General features: G+C 36.9%; 1 protein-coding gene across 6 annotated transcripts in view; it reads left to right on the top strand.

Annotated features, from left to right (window-relative positions):
* PRTG (protogenin) overlaps positions 1–3,835 on the top strand; it is a 203,402-nt gene extending 199,567 nt beyond the window's left edge. For all 6 annotated transcript variants that reach the window (XM_086321099.1, XM_086321101.1, XM_086321097.1 and 3 more), the window contains 2 exons: positions 1,367–1,471; positions 1,955–3,835. In XM_086321099.1, coding sequence (XP_086177225.1) covers positions 1,367–1,471; positions 1,955–2,359 — 510 coding nt within the window. In that variant the 3' untranslated portion in view covers positions 2,360–3,835. The remainder of the gene's footprint in view (positions 1–1,366; positions 1,472–1,954) is intronic.
* The last annotated feature ends 15,426 nt before the right edge of the window (positions 3,836–19,261 follow it).

Raw genomic sequence — 19,261 nt, 5'->3', positions numbered from 1 at the left:
TGACAAAAAAGGAGGAAGAGAAAATGAAGCAGAGGCCATGTGTGTTCTGCAAAACCTAAGACATTTACTATCTGCCCTTTTATGGAAAAAGTTTGCCAAATCCTGTCATACATTCTTCTTATCTAACCCTTCCCCAAAATCTAGAATATCAAAAATATAACAGAATTTTAGGAAGTTTCAATATTAAATTTTATACAATTAAATTTAACAAATGCAGTTTACATGTATTTAGCTATCATGGTGCTATATATGATACATACAATGGGTAAATAATAGTGAATTGATTGTTGCTATTCCTGTTTTCTGTTTTGTTACAACTTAATTTAGCTTTTATTATCTGATACAAACATAAGCCATTTAACTTATTTCAAACTAATCTAGAACATCAGAACCTAAAACTTTAAATAAGCACAAAACTACTAAAATACACTATTGTTCTGTTATTATTAACTCAGAACTAGACATGAGAAAGGATTGAGGAGAAGTGAAAAGGGAAGGAAGACATGGGAAAGAGAGAATCTAAAGTGAAGGAGGCAGAGCACAGTTGGGGGCCTGAGTGAAGCAGAGGTCAGTTTAGAGGCCAGGTCTCTGACTTCCCTTGGATTATTAGCCCAAGAGTTGATCCCCTGTTTATTGTCATTTTGTTGAGGGTATGCAGGTTCATTAAAAAAAAAAAAATTTTTTTTATAGCACTTTAAAAAATTGATTATTTTTGACTGCTCTGGGTCTCCATTGCTGCGTGCGGGCTTCCTCTAGTTGTAGCAAGCAGGGGCTGCTCTCTGGTTGTGGTGTGTGGGCTTCTCATTGTGGTAGCTTTTCTTGTTGCAGAGCATAGGCTCAAGGCTCGCTCACAGGCTTCAGGAGTTGTGGCTCGCAGGCCCTAGAGCACAGGCTCAGTAGTTGTTCTGCAGCATGTGGCATCTTCCCAGACCAGGAATCAAACCTGTGTCCCCTGCATTGGCAGGCAGATTCTTAGCCACTGGACCACTAGGGAAGCCCTATGAGTCTATTTTTATTGCCTAAATACTTTATAAATTTTTCAGTCATGTGGAAAATTTGAAAAATAATAAATGCACAAATAATTGTCAGTATCTTTTCATAATTCTGTATCTCTTCTATATATTTTTGTTCTTCCTGTCATTTGAAAATAAATTTTGGGATTATTACACTTCACTCCAAATACTTCAGCATCTCTCTCTTAGGAATAAACTTATTATATCTTTTTTATCACTAACAAATACCCCATATTTGTTGTGTGCCACTGTGTAAAAGAAGAAATAAGAATATCTGTGATCATATTTTTCTTTTAACATTTTAAAATTTTGTGTACTTGTAATAAACTGAAATTTTCCTTTTATATCTACAGGGAGGAACTGACCTGATAATTAATAGCTATGGTCCTATAATTAAAAACACCCCTAAGAAAAAATGGCTCTTTTTCCAAGATTCTAAGAAGATAAAAGCTGAGCAGGTAACTCCCCTAAATGGGGAAACTCTTTCAATACTCATGGTGTGTAAGATGATAATTTTAAAAAGAGGAAAATGTAAATGAATGTTTTTTTTTTTTAACTTCAGTATTCTTTCTGGATATGATTTTATTAATTTGGGGCATGACTCTATGGAAAGCCATGGGGATTGATGATTGACATGACAGTTGGAATTGTAATCAGAGCTGTGGTTTTCAGTGGGAGCTGGGGGATAGTGGAGAAAGGGATGAGGCAGGAGCCTGCATCCAAACCACTGAAGAAGCCTTCTGACACTTCACTTGCCCCAGTAACTCTGATGTGTTCCCACTGCTCGGAGAACCATTGACAGTTCCTTCGTGATGATGAACTTTTCACCCACATACTCCATCAATTTGCTATCTCAGAATATATGAAATATGTAAAACCAGATTTATTAGTTTTCAGAGCACTCTGTTATCACTGATGGTGTTTTATGTATTTTTACCTAGCCTCAAAGAAGATTTACTCAAGCGGTCTGCCTTTACCAGCCAGGCACTACCATACTAATCAGCGATGAAGACTCCCCCAGCTCCCCAGGTCAGACAGCCAGCTTCCCAAGACCCTTTGTTGTTGCAGCTGATACTGAGCATTCAGCCAACAGTGAAGGCAGCCACGAAACTGGGGATTCTGGAAGGTTCTCCCACGAGTCCAATGATGAAATACACCTGTCCTCAGTTATAAGTACCACACCCCTAACCCCAAGTTCCTTCACCGGCAGCGATTTGGGTGGGGACCCCTTGGTGAGAAAGTGTGAAGAGACTGCAGTGCGGTCGGGTGCTGAGCAAACTTCCTCTTCAGTTTCTCAGCCAGTCCCTGCCAGGCTTTGCTTTGAGAAAAAGGATTTTCCAATCTAGAAAAGCCACATTCAGGTATTCTCACCTTTAAGTCTGTTCGAAGGACAATGAACAGGGAGCCAAAGCCTTTTGTGAAACTCTTGGTATCTTGGTATCTTATTGGGTATCTCACCTTTTTGAATGTTTTTTTTTTTTTAATCTTTAAGCTCACGTATTTTGAATGTTTCATTGTCAGCAATGTGAAAAGACAGTCAAGGTGTTTGACTGGATTATAAAATATATCACTGGAGCAAAGGGAAGACTTTTGAAAGCCCCTTTGCTGACTATCTACCTCAGTTTGCCAGAGGGCAAACTCAGAAGACAACTTGGTTACCTCATTCGTTGTGGTAGTTGATCTCAGCTGCATAAACGATGATACTTCCTAGTAGCGTTTTGTTTTCAGTTGCTGTATGTGTCATGTGTGTGATCCAAGGAGTCATATAGGTAGGTGAGTAAGAATGTTTATCTGAAGCTCTGAGTTAAAACAATAACAAGAAACTGACCTTTGCATGGGGTTTGGATCATTTAACACCTTTAGCTATGAGGACTGAAACCACTGAGAAGAGAAAAGTGGGCTGTTGACTCTACTGAATGACCAGCACAGAAAAAAGTCTCTCTCTTCTGAGAACAGAACTGTTCAGTAGCATACAGGGAACCCTCTTATATCAAGGGCTTCTGTGTTGTGGGCATTAGAGTCCGACTGCTGTATCTGCTGTGTCCCACACCTCAGCCTGCCTGGAAGCCGTGCCTTTTCAACCTGTTCCTTTGCCTGACGGTTGGCCAAAGTCTACACTGTCTTAGTTTGCAAAGCATCCTCAGCATTTTCAGAATTAGTTGCAAAACGCCTTGCAGAAAACAGATTTTTAAAGAAAATAAGTTAGAGTTTATGGTTTTCTTTTGTATAAATCCCAGCTTGGTGACCCAGGTCTCCTGCATTGCAGGTGGATTCTTTAGCATCTGAGCCAACAGGGAAGCCCAAAAGGGGTAAAAAAAAAAAAAAAGTTTCATTAAATATTAATAATGAGGGTAAATGCAACAGTAGACAGTAAAATGAACTTGAGGTTATCACGGCAACAGTGCCTTCCATTATATATTACGAAGTTCTTTGCCTTATACTTTTTTAATATTCATGAAGTTGTTCAGGATAAGAGTACCAAAAGTTGCCTTAAGAGTTTCTTGGATTTCATCAATAACTGTTTTAATGTACAGTATTTTATAAAAGTATTTGGGTTTGTTTTCGTACAGGTTTTGTTTAGGGATAAGTATTCTGAGCTCTACTAACTTGTTTGTATTTTCTTGAATTCTTAAGAGAATTTGGTACTCTGTTTAATCTTCCTTCAGTGTTGATGCTGTGAAGGAGGAATGCTAACTCCAGTAGTAAGTTAATCCTCTTGCTGGTTTGAAATCCATAAACTGTTTACTTAGCCACACAGAATAGGCCTTCTCTGAGTTTTAAGACTGTAACCTATTAGGTGCCCAGCAGTGGGAGATGAAAAAGAATTAAACCCATGGTGTAGAGAGGGGATCCCCTTATCCTTTAAAAAATATTTCTTCAAATTATCTGGAACTGACTTTTGAGCCTCTTTTTAAAAGGAATCTTTACCCCCCTTGAAACCTTTGTTTATAGACTGGGATGAGGTCATGTTAAATGGTGTTCTAAAGACAAAAAATATTATTGGATAATAGTCCCATCTCTGTCATCTTCTTTCCCAGTATCTGGTGATACAACATTTTTTGGTTGTTTTCCAATCTGTAGTTTTGTGCCAAATTGGATGTGCTCAGAAGCAGACCACCATTAAGTGCCAGTTAATGCAGTTCTGAACTAAATTCACAGTCCTCCATTTAGTTATCTAAGTATGGGCTTCGTGGCGAAACAAAAAAGCAGAGCTTTAGGTGAACAATCTGAGGCAAGGAAAAATGCTGCTCCTGCCTTTATAGCTCCTGTTTATACTACCTCCTTTTAAAGTTATTCTAGTGTTATTTTTTTTTTTTCCTGTACTCAGGGAACATTTTGTTACTTTTGAGCTGCCTCATGGAAGCATGGGCACATTGACAGGGTATATCTTTGTGGGCTTGTAAGTAGAAAGTATGTGGGGCCAACTTTTATCAGTATCTAAAACGAAGGAGTACAATGAGTTCATTTTATTTTTTTTTAACTTTTCTTAAAAGGCAAACAAAATCTATAAAGTTGAAACATCATCCATCCTGTTTAGGAGGCTATTCATTTGAGTCATTTTAAAAGCCTAAAATTGATAATTTGAAGTCCTTAAGGAAAGTGTTTTGTTTTGTTTTTGATAAATAGGCCCATAGTTATTGTAGATCTTTAGGCTGTAACTATTTGCTAATTATTTACCAGTATGTTTTTTACTCTTTCACCTTTTCATTTTGTTCTTGTATAAGATTTTTTCATAATAATCTTGTTACCAAAGAAGTTTCAGTAGAGAGTGAAAATTCAACTATGATTTCCCTCCAAATTGAATTAACTAGAAACATCTATAGGTATGAAGCTTATACAAGTAGTTACTAACCCAGAATAATAGGGGATATATTGATCATTATAGTTAATTAGACTAGTATTTTAACTACCTTATTGTTACCAGAGCATTTAAAAGTTCTTCACCAGCAGATAGTTCCAAAGAATTTCAAGTGTAATTTTTTTTCTTCAGCAAGTAAATCTTCAGCTATACAGTATTATGGTATTTTGAAATTGTTGAAACTACTTGTTGGAGAGGAAAAAAAATCTTTTCACCAAAGACAAATATTTTAGTATCATTGAATAAGATATTTAGTATACACCAAAGACTTCTTTTTACTTGGCCAAAGCTAGCTTCTTTGAAGTCTTAAGTATGAAATTGTAACTGAAATGTGAAGGTTCTCATTCATCTTTCACAGTGGTGTTACTTCATGGTGTTTCACTCTGAAGGGGCTAATATGCAAATAGTAACTATTTTCTTTTCCAAAGACTTATTTGCTATAAATACTAATACATGCATGTCATTTTTATGCCAAATATTACAAGATTCTGCTCATCAGTATTTTCATACCAAAGACCGTTTAAGTATATAGATTAGCCTGTAAGTAAGTAAAGATGAGCAGATTTGAGATAAATTTATTTAGAGGCTGATAGAGACTCTAGCTTTAGTAGCAAAGGGTATCAAAAGGCTAAGTTTACATAATTAAAAGCAATACAGTTATATTGGTATTTATCAGTGTTTTAATTCATGTGCTTTTTATCAGCAAGTTTTTAAAAAACCAAAGATAAATTTAAGGTTTCCTCCACATATAGGCAGATTTAGTTGTACATTTAACTGTTGTTTCTTGTTTCTATGTCAACCAAACTTTTTTCTCCAGAACTCAGTCTGTATACAAACAGCATACAAAGGGACTTTCCATTGAATCTGCTGATTCAACCACAGGATGTTTTTGCCAAATGATGTGATACTTTCCTAAGCACCTTGAGTGTGAGATGTCAACAGAAATATCAGCAGGCTCTTCGATTGTGGGGCATTGTGGCAACCCCTGAATCAGCCTGTGTAGCCTTCCTCCTGCTTAAAGCATTTACTCTGGTTTACTCTGAAGGCTTGAGGCAGTCACTTAATAACAAGGATGTTCTCATGTCTGGGGAGCAATGGGATATAACAAGGAAATGAATCATTTCAATTTTCAAGTGGCTGTTCTTTGATAGATGTGCTCTTTGAAGTTGTTCGTAAATTGACATATTTTAATTGCAGCAAGGGAGCTTGCTATTTCAAACTTCAGTGGAACCATGGGTAAAACAAATATCTTGTTCATGAAATACAGAGTTGTATATTTTGATTAGCTTAAAAGTAAGAACACAACTTTATCCACTAAGTGGCTTTAAAAAATTAGCTTTGGCACATCAGGGAAATTAGATCCTTGGGGAAGTGCTTTTTATTTGCCTTAGCTTCAAACAATAGTGGTGCCAACCTTGGGAACAATGACAGTGATTTGCATTGGTTTGTCTTGGCTTTGTTAAGGACATCGTGCTTGCCCATGTTGACGACTCAGGGTCATTGTTCAGGTCCATGAAGACACCTTTGGAGACAATTGAGTCTCACAAAAAAGATGGATTTGAAAGGTTTTTTTTTTTTTTTTTAATGCTAGAATATCCAGATGTGGTTCCACCTCAGCAGTGGTTGTCATGATTCACATATACATTTGTATTCCATTGAATGTAAAATTTTAATAGTGAATGTAAAAAAAAAAAAAGTTCCAGAATATTGAAAGAGTCATGATTTAAGACTAAACATGTATTCTGTAGATTTTGTTTCTGACAGTTTGCCACGTGGGTCTCTGATAAAACTGCTTTGGTTTAATGGTCATAATTTCTGTGAGCACAGAATAGAGGGTTCTGGAGATCACCAAACACAATCAGTTGTCTAATTGTGAATTTTGTTGATGTTTAGAAGGACACATACATAGAATTGTGTGAAGCTGATTTATGCTCAGGACGTAAGATTGCAGGCTAATGCAATGTGTATGTTTGCAGGCTTTAATCTTCTCAGGCGATTTCCCCTGGTAAGCTTTTGAAGGTGTTTAAGATTAACATGACAGTCTTGCATTTTTACCAGACAAATACTGTATTATTTTCTTGCTACCGCTATAATAAATTACCACAAAGAAGGCCTTAAAGCAACACAGATTTATTATCTTACAGTTCTGTAGGTCAGAAGTCTGACACAGGTCTCAATGGGATAAAATCAAAGTTCATTTCCTTGTCTTTTCTGGCTTTTAGAAGTTGTAGATCCCACCCTTTGTCTTCAAAGTCAGCTACATAGCAGCTCTCTTGACCCACTTCCATTAACATATCTCTTTTTCTGACCCTAACCAGGAAAGGCTCTCGAATGTTAAGAACTCACTTGATAAGATGGGGCCCATTTGGATAAAGCAGGGTACTCTCTCCATCTGAAAATTCTTAACTTAATCACTTTCTTAGTGTCTTTTTTTGCCCTGTCTGGTAACATACTCAGAGTCCTGGGATTTAAGCATGGACTTCTGTGGGTGGCCATTATTTTGCTTACAACAGGTACATTATTTCTGTAGAACTCTGATCCCCATAAAATGTCTATTGCATTACAGAGATTGGGAGTGTGAAGTCATGTGTCCCTTGGGGATCTTCAGTATTTCAAAGGTATGAAAACCTTGGCTTATCGCCTGTCAAATGTACACATTAAGCTTTCTCTCCAAATCACTTGCAAAAGCAATTCAACTTTAAACTTTTTGAATATGTGAATTAACATCTCAGTTCCATCTGTTTAACAGCAATGTTTCCTAATATTTGGCTCTAACTTTACGGAATTTCATCAGAAATTTTTGAAACCTGTTCTTATTATAGTTGAGCTTTGTCCTTTTCTCTTGAGTGATTGTTAGGGTAGAGTGGAGGAAAACACCTCAAACATAGGAATTCAGAGTAGATGAACAGAATTATGCTCAAATTCATTCTTCATTTTCTTTTAAAAGCATTTTGCAACATGCACACCTTCTGACTTTTAAGTCAGGCTTATTTCTTCAGCTTCACAAGCCACTGTTTGGTTTTCAATTTGATACAGCTTCTTGATTTTCCATGAGCCTCAGCTAGAGCCTCCACTTAACCTTATCAGCAGGTACAACTCCTGGGAAATTTTATCTTTCTTGTAATTCTTCTTTGATGTCAGTTGTTCCTTTTCCTAGAAAGCTTTAGATTCCACTGCTGTAGTTTGTTCTGATTCCTAGGTCACGTCAATCAAGCCTTCTTTCAGATATGAAGGATAATTTATAATTCTGTTCTAAGTTTTAGCATTTCTTCAATGAACAAGATAAAGCTTTCTCCTTTAAGAGGTAGAGCCCGTGATGATATTATGAGTAAGGTTAAGAGTGCTGGTCATTTTTCAGCCACTTTTGATTCTATTCCTTAGAAAGGGATGTGCCATTTACTGAGCATATGGGATGTGCCATTTACTGAGCATATGTGATGTGCCATAAACATGCTTCGGCCATGCATATTGCTACATTCTACAGAGTAAATAGTATCCCCATTTTAGAGATCAGGAAGTAGTTTAAAATGTCTGACTTGCCAAAGATCACAGCTAGTGTGGTGCTTAGCCAAGACACAAACCCAAGTTGGTCCAACTGCATCATTTACAGTATTTGTACTGTGATACATTATCTCAGCTAAGACATGATATTTAATTACCTAGGCTCATGGTACCTTCCACTCTGTCAACACAACCTGTCCACATAGTCATAGCCAACCAACAGAGAGAACTCTGTCTTACTTACATCCATTTATTCACAGGAGTTTAGAGGGGCTATAACTCACTCTTTGTCATCTCCTAACCACCCTTCTTTTCTCCTTGAAACCTTCAATTTCTCTTAGTCAGAACTGAGTGTGAAAGCTGATACGGTTTTTTGGGAGCGGTTTTTTGGAGCCCTTAACTATTCAAGCACTTCTTTATTAGACTAGGTGTTCAGAATTAAATTTTTATTTTTTGTAATTTTCCTGTTGTCCGCAAATCTAAGTAGAAATTTATTAACTGGAAAAAGCCAGACCTGTAACCAGTCATCCCTGTTTTGTTAGATCTGAAAAGCATAGGTGTTATTTGAATTCAACCTAATTAATATAGGAGGGAGAAAAGTTGAAGGAGAATCATATAGTAGAACAAGTATAATGTTAGTCTTTGGCACACCTAAATTCTAGTCCTTGACCATTTTGAAAATTGGTAGGAAAAAAAATCCTTAACTCATTTTTTGTTCCTTTTATTCCATACTTTGTTGTGCAGAATGAAACAGTGGTACTTTGAAAACTTAAAAGTATAAATAATTAGAACCCTAAAGTCATTTCTATTCAGCTATGAAACATATCTTAATAGCTTTTTCTTTCTTTACCTGGCAGCCTTTCCAATTACATTTGCCTTTGCTAAAATGAAAAATGCTTTCGTTTTCTGTATACTCACCAAAAAAAAAAAAAACCTACCAGAAGAAAGCAGGGGATAAAAGATGTAGACAGGGATTTGAACACTCATCTTTAATGTAGGTAAATCTATATGCTGAGCAGGGGGATTTACAGTGCTTTTGAAAGTACTAAACATGAAATTGTCTTACCCTAATTTAAATCTTTTATTTTTTGATATCTTGGCTTTTAAAGATTTAGGGAGAGAGTCAAATATCCCCAGAGGGATAGATGGGTAAGGACAGAGTGCATTTTTAGGATTCTTCTCTAACAGATCTACTTTTTCAAGATTATGGGGCATTTCCAAATTTCTTTAAACTGTTTGGAATAAATTTTAGGGTAAGACATACTGGCATCTAATTCTAGTTTATTCAAGTCAACCTTTAAGGCTTATTGACAAGAATTACATGATTACCTTTTTTTAGAGAAAGAAAATATTTTCCCTAACTTTCTTGAACCAGCAAATATCACTCAGTATAATCCATGAGATTCTGAACACCTTTCTTGATTTACTCGTTTGTATCTTGTAAGTAGTTCATGGTATATAGACATAGTCTTAATTTACAGATTTTATCTTTAAAATTTATGTTACAGAAGTTTGTTTTTATTTAAAACTATCAGAACTCAGGACTATCTTTAAAAATAACAGCAAAGAATACTTAAAAATTTTTACCTGAAACATTTTTCTCCCTTTTACCACATTCTGTATTCTTTTTGCAAATGAAAGTGATTACCAATGATTTAACATGAGCCTGATAAAGAAGTTTGCAAAGCCTTAATTCACACACATTGCCTTAGCCTGTCAGTAGACTAGAGGACATATATTAAGTTTGTCTTTCTGTTGCTGTTGTTGGACGATATTTTATGTCTGTGTATGTGCGATTTTTTTTTCTATTTTCTTCAAAGATGTGAATTAAATGAAAGTGTGGGAGCCAGCTGTATATTGTTTCATATCATGGGTGTTCTGGATCCTTTCACTCTGTATACCATTTTCTTGTAAGGGCAGCATTTGCAGACTAGCTAAAGGACTCTAGAGCTGAGCTATTTTAATTTTATACTTGACTCAGGGGATCAGCTCTGTGAATTCCATTGCATGAAGAAAGCAAATGTTTGCCTTGATTTTGAATGTACCTTTTTAATGTCTTCTTAAAACATATTTTGCTTAATAATGTGGGTTTGTTTTCTTTTTCTAGCATCATAGTAAATATTGCCTACTACTTTTCCCATCCTCAGGATAGTTTATATACTATCCTACAGGTCATGCCAAAAATGAATAAAAGTTTAAATGTCAAAATGTTTATGAAACTGCTGTCTAAATACTGATTGATTGCACAGTTTAAATAAAAATTTTTCTTAGTTAATAAAAGAAAAAAAGACATGTTTTCTTTTACTTTTCACTTTTCTTTTGGGTGATAGAGAATGAAAACTTTGAGTTTATGAAGTGATGGCTTTCATATCCTCCGATGGGATGATTATAGAGTCAACTCCAAGCAGTAGGAATAGAGTTGGGAGAAATATCAATAACCTCAGATATGCAGATTATACCACTCTAATGGGAGAAAGCAAAGAGAAACTAAAGAGCCTCTTAATGAGGGTGAAAGAAGAGAGTGAAAAAGCTGGCTTAAACTCAGCATTAAAAAACCAAAGATCATGGCATCTGATCCCATCACTTCATGGCAAGTAGATGGGGAAAGGGGGAAACAGTGACAGATTTTATTTTCTTGGGCTCCAAAATCACTACAGATGGTGACTGCAGCCATTACATTAAAAGACGCTTGTTCCTTGGAAGAAAAGCTATAACAAACCCAGACGGAATATTAAAAAGCAAAGACATTACTTTGTTGACAAAGATCCATATAGTCAAAGCTGTGGTTTTTCCAGTAGTCATGTGTGGATGTGAGAACTGGACTATAAAGAAAGCTGAGTGCCAAAAAATTGATGCTTTTGAACTGTGGCCTTGGGGAAGACTCTTCAGATCCCTTGGACTGCAAGGAGATCCAGCCAGTCAATCCTAAAGGAAATCAGCCCTAAATACTCATTTGAAGGACTGATGCTGAAGCTCCAATACTTTGGCTACCTGATGCGAAGAGCTGACTGGAAAAGACCCTGATGCTGGGAAACATTGAGGATAGGAGGATAAGGGGGCATCAGAGGACAAGATGTTTGGATAGTATCACCGACTCATTGGACATGAGTTTGAGCAAACTTCTGGAGATAGTGAAGGACAGGGAACCTGGCATGCTGCAGTCCATAGGGTCATAAAGAGTCGGATATGACTTAGCAACTGAACAACAACAGCAAGGCATCTTAGAATTGTTTTCATCTGGCATTTATTGAATAGCAACAAGAAAAGAGCAATTTTCCCTTTCCAGTAGATGACTGCTTACCTTAGAAATAAATAGCCTAAAAGCTATGATTCATCCAGATAGACACATTTCTAACTCAGTTAAAATTGTTTCTTAATATTATAAAAAATGATTGAGAAATATTGAAAGTCCTTCCACTTAAAAAATCTAGAAATAACAGGTAAAATATGACCCAAACAAACTTTGTAAGATAGCTGAATTATTTTTTTAAAAATCTCCCAATTTGGGTAATGAAAGGGGAACTGAAAAATAGAATAGTAGCTTATCGAAGGAAATGGCAACCCACTCCAGTGTTCTTGCCTGGAGAATCCCAGGGACGGGGAACCTTGCTGGGCTGCCGTCTATGGGGTCGCACAGAGTCAGACATGACTGAAGCGACTTGGCAGCAGCAGCAGCAGCAGCAGCAGCTTATCGAAATGACATTGTGCTGACTGTGGAGGACATGAAAGAAAGAAAACATAAGAGAACAAGAAACTATATCAAAAAATAAGAAAAGTGAAAGTCACTCGGTCGTGTCTGACTCTTTGCAACCCCATGGCCTATACAGTCCATGGAATTCTCCAGGCCATACTGGAGTGGGTAGCCATTCCCTTCTCCAGGGGATCTTCCCAACCCAGGGACTGAACCCAGGTATCCTGCGTTGTAGGCAGGTTCTTTACCAGCTCAGCCACAAGGGAACAAGTACATTAAAAACATAAATGAATAGATTTCCCAGAAATTACAAAAAAAAAATAGTTGTTGAATTTTTGAAAATCCATTTAACAGCATATCAACTACATTGGATATTCTAAAACTGGAAGATGTAAGGAAATTGTCTAGGATGCAACACAACAGATAAATAGAAAATAGAAATAAACAGAAGATTCAGCATATATCTGACAGTCATTCTAAAGTGAAAGAATGAAGGCTAAGCAATTTTCAAAAAGAATATGACTAAATTTATGAAATCCTTGGATTCAGGAAGCATAATCCTCAGTCTAAAAATAAAAAAATCTACACCAAGATGTCTTTCTTTTCATATTAAGAAAGTCTTGAGTTGTATTCAGAATTTTATCAAAGGCTCTAATGAGAGTAAAAGAAGAAAATGATTATCTCACATTCAATTTTAAGGACTCTTGCAATAGTGAAAGCACACAGACTATAACAATCTTGAATGTATGAAATGCATTGTTTACAATACACATACCATAAAGGTTTTGTATCAAAAGGAGATAGTCTGAATATCTGCAAAGTCTCTCCAGTCCAACGACTCCAGTAGTCATTGTTCTGTTTTCCGCAATTCTAAACTAGAACTCTTGAAAGATGATGCTGTGAAAGTTCTGCACTCAATATGCCAGCAAATTTGGAAAACTCAGCAGTAGCCACAGGACTGGAAAAGGTCAGTTTTCATTCCAGTCCCAAAGAAAGGCAATGCCAAAGAATGCTCAAACTACTGCACAATTGGACTCATCTCACACGCTAGTAAAGTAATGCTCAAAATTCTCCAAGCCAGGCTTCAGCAATACGTGAACTGTGAAATTCCAGATGTTCAAGCTGGTTTTAGAAAAGGCAGAGGAACCAGAGATCAAATTGCCAACATCCACTAGATCATCAAAAAAGCAAGAGAGTTCCAGAAAAACATCTATTTCTGCTTTATTGACTATGCCAAAGCCTTTGACTGTGTGGATCACAATAAACTGGAAAATTCTGAAAGAGATAGGAATACCAGACCACCTGACCTGCCTCTTAAGAAACCTATATGCAGGTCAGGAAGCAACAGGTAGAACTGGACATGGAACAACAGACTGGTTCCAAATAGGAAAAGGAGTACATCAAGGCTGTATATTGTTACCCTGCTTATTTCACTTAAATGCAGAGTACATCATGAGAAACGCTGGGATGGAAGAAGCACAAGCTGGCATCAAGATGGCCAGGAGAAATATCAATAACCTCAGATATGCAGATGACACCACCCTTATGGCAGAAAGTGAAGAGGAACTAAAAAGCCTCTTGATGAAAGTTAAAGAGGAGAGTGAAAAAGTTGGCTTGAAGCTCAACATTCAGAAAACGAAGATCATGGCATCTGGTCCCATCACTTCATGGGAAATAGATGGGGAAACAGTGGAAACAGTGTCAGACTATTTTGGGGGGCTCCAAAATCACTGCAGATGGTGACTGCAGCCATGAAATTAAAAGATGCTTACTCCTTGGAAAGAAAGTTATGACCAACCTAGATAGCATATTCAAAAGCAGAGACATTACTTTGCCAACAAAGGTCCGTCTAGTCAAGGCTATGGTTTTTCCAGTGGTCATGTATGGATGTGAGAATTGGACTGTGAAGAAAGCTGAGCGCCAAAGAATTGATACTTTTGAAGTGTGGTGTTGGAGAAGACTCTTGAGAGTCCCTTGGACTGCAAGGAGATCCAACCAGTCCATTCTGAAGGAGATCAGCCCTGGGTGTTCTTTGGAAGGAATGATGCTAAAGCTGAAACTCCAGTACTTTGGCCACCTCATGCGAAGGGGTGACTCATTGGAAAAGACTCTGATGCTGGGAGGGATTGAGGGGAGGAGGAAAAGGGGAGGACAGAGGATGAGATGGCTGGATGGCATCACTGACTCGATGGACGTGAGTTTGAGTGAACTCCGGGAGTTGGTGATGGACAGGGAGGTCTGGCGTGCTGCGATTCATGGGGTAGCAAAGATTCGGACATGACTGAGTGACTGAACTGAACTGAACCTAGAACTCTGGACAAAACAAACAATAAAAAAAACTTTTCTAGGCAAAGGAGTCTCTACTGCTGCTGTTTAGTTGCTAAGTTGTTTCCGACTTTTTGCAACCCCATAGACTGTAACCTTCCAGGCTCTAGTCCATGGGGTTTTCCAGGCAGGAATACTTGAGTGGATTGCCATTTTCTTCTCCCACATCAAGATGTGAATTTGGTGAACTGCAGAACATCAAAGACAAAGATAAGAATTTAAAGGAAGTTAGAGGGAAAAAATGATTAATAGATTTCACTAAGAAGATTTCTCAATAAAAGAAGCAAGAAGATGGTGGGATAATATCTTTAAGACATCACACACAAAAAATAACTACAGTGTGGAGTTATAGAACTACACACTGTAGAGAAGTGTATATGAGAGAAAGCTACAATAAGCAGGAGATACCAATCAAAAAGATAATGAGCTACTACCCGATATCTACTAGGATGACTAAAGAGATCATAACAAGTGTTGACAAGAATGTGGAGAAATTAGGACCCTTTCAGACTGCTGGTGGGAATGTAAAAGGTACAGCCTCTAAACTACTTAGTTTAGCAGTTCCTCAGAAAGTAACATAGTGTTATCATATGACCCAGCAATTCAGTCCTTATATATATATACCCAAAAGAAATAAAACATGTTCATACAAAAACTTGTACAGGCATAATCACAGCAGCAGTATTTATAATAGCTCCAAAGTGGAAAAAAAAACAAATATCTACCAACTCATGACTGGATGAATGGAATGTGGTATATTAACTCAATGGACTTTATTCAGCAATATAAAGGAATTAAGTACTGTTAAATGCTATAGCAAGCATGAGGTTTTTTTTTTAATACTAAGTGAATGAAGGCAGTCTAAAAGAGCAACATGTATCTATAGAGACAGAAAGTAGATTAGTGGTTGCAAAGGACTGGAAGCTCGTAGTGAATGGGAAATGATCACTGATGGGTATGAGGTTTCTTTTGGAGAGATGGAGAATGTTCTGAAATTGATTGTGATGATGGTTGAACAATTCTGTGAATATGCTAAAAAAAAAAAAAACTATTGAATTGTATAATTTAATTGGCATGGTATATGAACTACCTTTTTTCTTTTTTTGGCCACACCACATGGTATGTGGGATATTAGTTCCCTGACCAGGGATCGAACCTGTGCCCCCTGCAGTGGAAACAGAGCCTTTACTGCTGGACCACCACGGAAGTCCCTGGTACACAAGTTACATCTCAGTAAAACTTAAAAAAAACTCATGATGAGCAAAGAGAGAAAGGTGGGTAAATCTAAATCAACATTGACTATATAAAACCAAAATACTACTAATGAATTTTATATTAAAACAAGGTTAAACTAAAATACTAGAAAGAGTAAACCATAAGGCTAAAATAAAACTGAGCAGAGCCAAAGTATTCTACCATTCTTTAAAAAAATAATTATGTTAAAAATTTAAGTGCTAAAATAATACAGAAGTTATCATTTCTAAGTCTACTAATGTAGGTAGAAAAGGACATGAAGACACAATCAATTTAAGAGGAGACAATGAAGTAGGGGGAAAAAAAGCAAAGATAACCCTGAGAAAAAGAGTAATATGGTAGGAAAAATACAATTATATCTGTAGTAAACAAATTACTCCTACTTTAAGGGTTGGATGAAAAAATCTTCCTGTATGTTGTTGCCACTTAAAACATAGTGATCCCAGTCTCCCAAGGCAATAGAAATAAAAGCAAAAATAAATGGAACCTAGTTAAACTTAAAAGTATTTGCACGGCAAAAGAAACCATAAACAAAACAGACAACCTGTGGACTGGGACAAAATATTTGTGAATGATTTGGCCAATAAGGACTTAATTTCCAAAATATACAAACAGCCCACCATTACTCCAAAGAAGTAGGCAAATGGCTAACAAGAATATGAAAAGATGTTCAACATCCTGAGCCACAGGAGAAATGCAAATCAGACTACCATGAGATGCCACTTCATATCTACTACAGTGGCTATAATGAGCCCTCACACATGGCTAGTAGGAACACAAAATGGTGAAGCAATGTGGAAAACCGTTTGGGTTCCTCAAAAAGCTAAATGTACAATTACCATATGAAAAAAAAAAAAAAAGAGTTACCATGTGGGCCACCTATTCTACTTCTAGGTACATACCCCCCAAAATAAAAACAAAGACTGAAACACATACTTGTACACCAGTGTTAACTGCAGGTTTATTCACAATAACTAAAGTTAGAAACAACCCGAATGTCCATCAACGGATGAATAGGTAAACAAAATGCAGTGTGTCCAGAAAATGAAATATTATTCACCCATAAAAAGACATTAAGTTCTCATACATGTTACAGCATTGATGAACCTTGAAAACAATACCAGCTCACATGAACTAGGTTAGTAGGTAGAATTGTAAATGAAGAAACTATCATTACATGCATATGACGACTGTCTACATAGGAAATCCAAGAGAAGTCTATAGACAAACCACTGGTCCAAACAGAAGATTTAAGCAAGATTCTTGGGTATAGGATCAAAATACAAAATACAATAGAGTTCTCATTTATCAGCAAGAAACCCCTACAATGTGTAATTTTTAAAGGTATAATTTACCATATCAACAGTAATTAAGGATTAAAAATACCATACCAAATATGTAAGCCTTTTACAGAGAAAATTATAAAGCTCTGATGAAGGACATATTTGAAGAACTATTTACAGAAGGAGAGAGCCCAAGTTAATGGATAGGAACATTGATTATTTTTAAAATTTCAAAATCCCTAAATAAGTCTATATACTTAAGGCAATTCAAATAAAAATCCTAAGAAGATTTCTCACAGAAATTTCCACATGAAAAAGATAATTTTGGACACCTATATAATCTAAATGAACAAAACCACAGATAAATGAACAAAACATTAAAGACCTTATTGTAAAAAGCCCAGCAGAATCCTATATACACTTGCTACTATTCTAAGCACTTGATGTACATTGACTCATTTAATCCTCAAAACAGCCCCTTGAAGTAGATGCTATAATTGTCCCTATTGTAGATGAGAGTGGTGAGGCACAGAAAGATCAAGGAACTCCCAGGATTACACAACAAATGCAGAAGCAGGATTTGAAGTCAGGCAACCTGGATCCAGGTGTCTTGGTACTTAGCCAGTATACATACTGATTTATTTTACATGTATTTATACATATATTCAGATCAGCATAAAGAAAATTCAGTTCAGTTCAGTTGCTCAGTCGTGTCCGACTCTTTGCGACCCCATGAATCGCAGCACGCCAGGCTTCCCTGTCCATCACCAACTCCCAGAGTCACTCAGACTCACATCCATCGAGTCAGTGATGCCATCCAGCCATCTCATCCTCTGTCCTCCCCTTTTCCTCCTCCCCTCAATCCCTCCCAGCATCAGAGTCTTTTCCAATGAGTCACCTCTTCGCATGAGGTGGCCAAAGTACTGGAGTTTCAGCTTTAGCATCATTCCTTCCAAAGAACACCCAGGGCTGATCTCCTTCAGAATGGACTGGTTGGATCTCCTTGAAGTCCAAGGGACTCTCAAGAGTCTTCTCCAACACCACACTTCAAAAGCATCAATTCTTCGGTGCTCAGCTTTCTTCACAGTCCAACTCTCACATCCATACATGACCACTAGAAAAACCATAGCCTTGACTAGACGGACCTTTGTTGGCAAAGTAATGTCTCTGCTTTTGAATATGGTATCTATGTTGGTCATAACTTTCCTTCCAAGGAGTAAGCGTCTTTTAATTTCATGGCTGCAGTCACCATCTGCAGTGATTTTGGAGCCCAGAAAAGTAAAGTCTGACACTGTTTCCACTGTTTCCCCATCTATTTGCCATGAAGTGATGGGACCAGATGCCATGATCTTCGTTTACTGAATGTTGAGCTTTAAGCCAACTTTTTCACTCTCCTCTTTAATAATTAGTAAAACAGCCTTTTGCTCTATTAGACCCTCCCTGACTTCCTCCAATTCTTACTGCTCTCTTTCTCACCATTCTTCATTTCGAGTTCCTTCCAGTTCAGTCTTATAAGAGCTATCTATTAATTTCTTTGTAAGGTGTAAACTATAAAGTGGTTAGAGCTAGGTAGTATACATCTTTAATAGATAATTCTTTAAAACCAGGGCAAAAATTTTACAATCCAAAAGCATGGTGAAGTGACATCAAAATAATAGTGGAGGAACAAGTGAGGTTGACACTTTGGGGAAAAAAGAGCCTGACTAAAATTCAAACGAATGACCATATACTCTCAAACTGTGCATGTATACATGAGTGTATATACTTATAATCTGTATGCACTGTTAATAGACATTTGAATATGAAAACCTGTACTTTTACATTTTGCTTATTTTGTAACAAAAGCTACAATAAATATGGGAACTCTGGGAGCCAGGGTTCTCAATTCAGGAGAAGAAAGATACGAGGATGGAAGGGGTAAAGCCAAGAACCATGTGAAATTGGCTTGGAATTGGAGGCATTCATATGTATTGACATGAATTCATGATTTACTGTATGTAGGTGCACCATATGAAACTGCGTTTTTCCAGGGTCTATAAACAATGACACTTACTGGCAATGAGTGCGTTAAGCACTCTGTTTTTTAAATACCATTTCCCACGAAAAGGAACCAGGGGTCCTTGAGGAAAATTGCTAAATCTAGGGCTGGGGCAGAGACAGTATTTCATCCTGGAACATCTTGTGTCAGAAGGAAAGTAATTGTTCAAGAAATTATGGGATATGTTTAAAAGATTACAGGAATCACCCAAAGGGCTCCAACTAGCAAATCTAGAACAAATTGAATAGTACAATGAATAATGAATTACTATTATAATTCCTTGACTAAGTTAATTCT

This window comes from Bos grunniens, chromosome 10 (assembly GCF_055505025.1).
Source record: "Bos grunniens cultivar Pamir isolate PY7600 chromosome 10, Bosgru_T2T1.0, whole genome shotgun sequence".
Taxonomy (NCBI): Eukaryota; Metazoa; Chordata; class Mammalia; order Artiodactyla; family Bovidae; genus Bos; species Bos grunniens.
The sequence above is the reverse complement of the archived record's forward strand: the minus strand, read 5'-3'. Positions and strand labels throughout refer to the sequence as shown.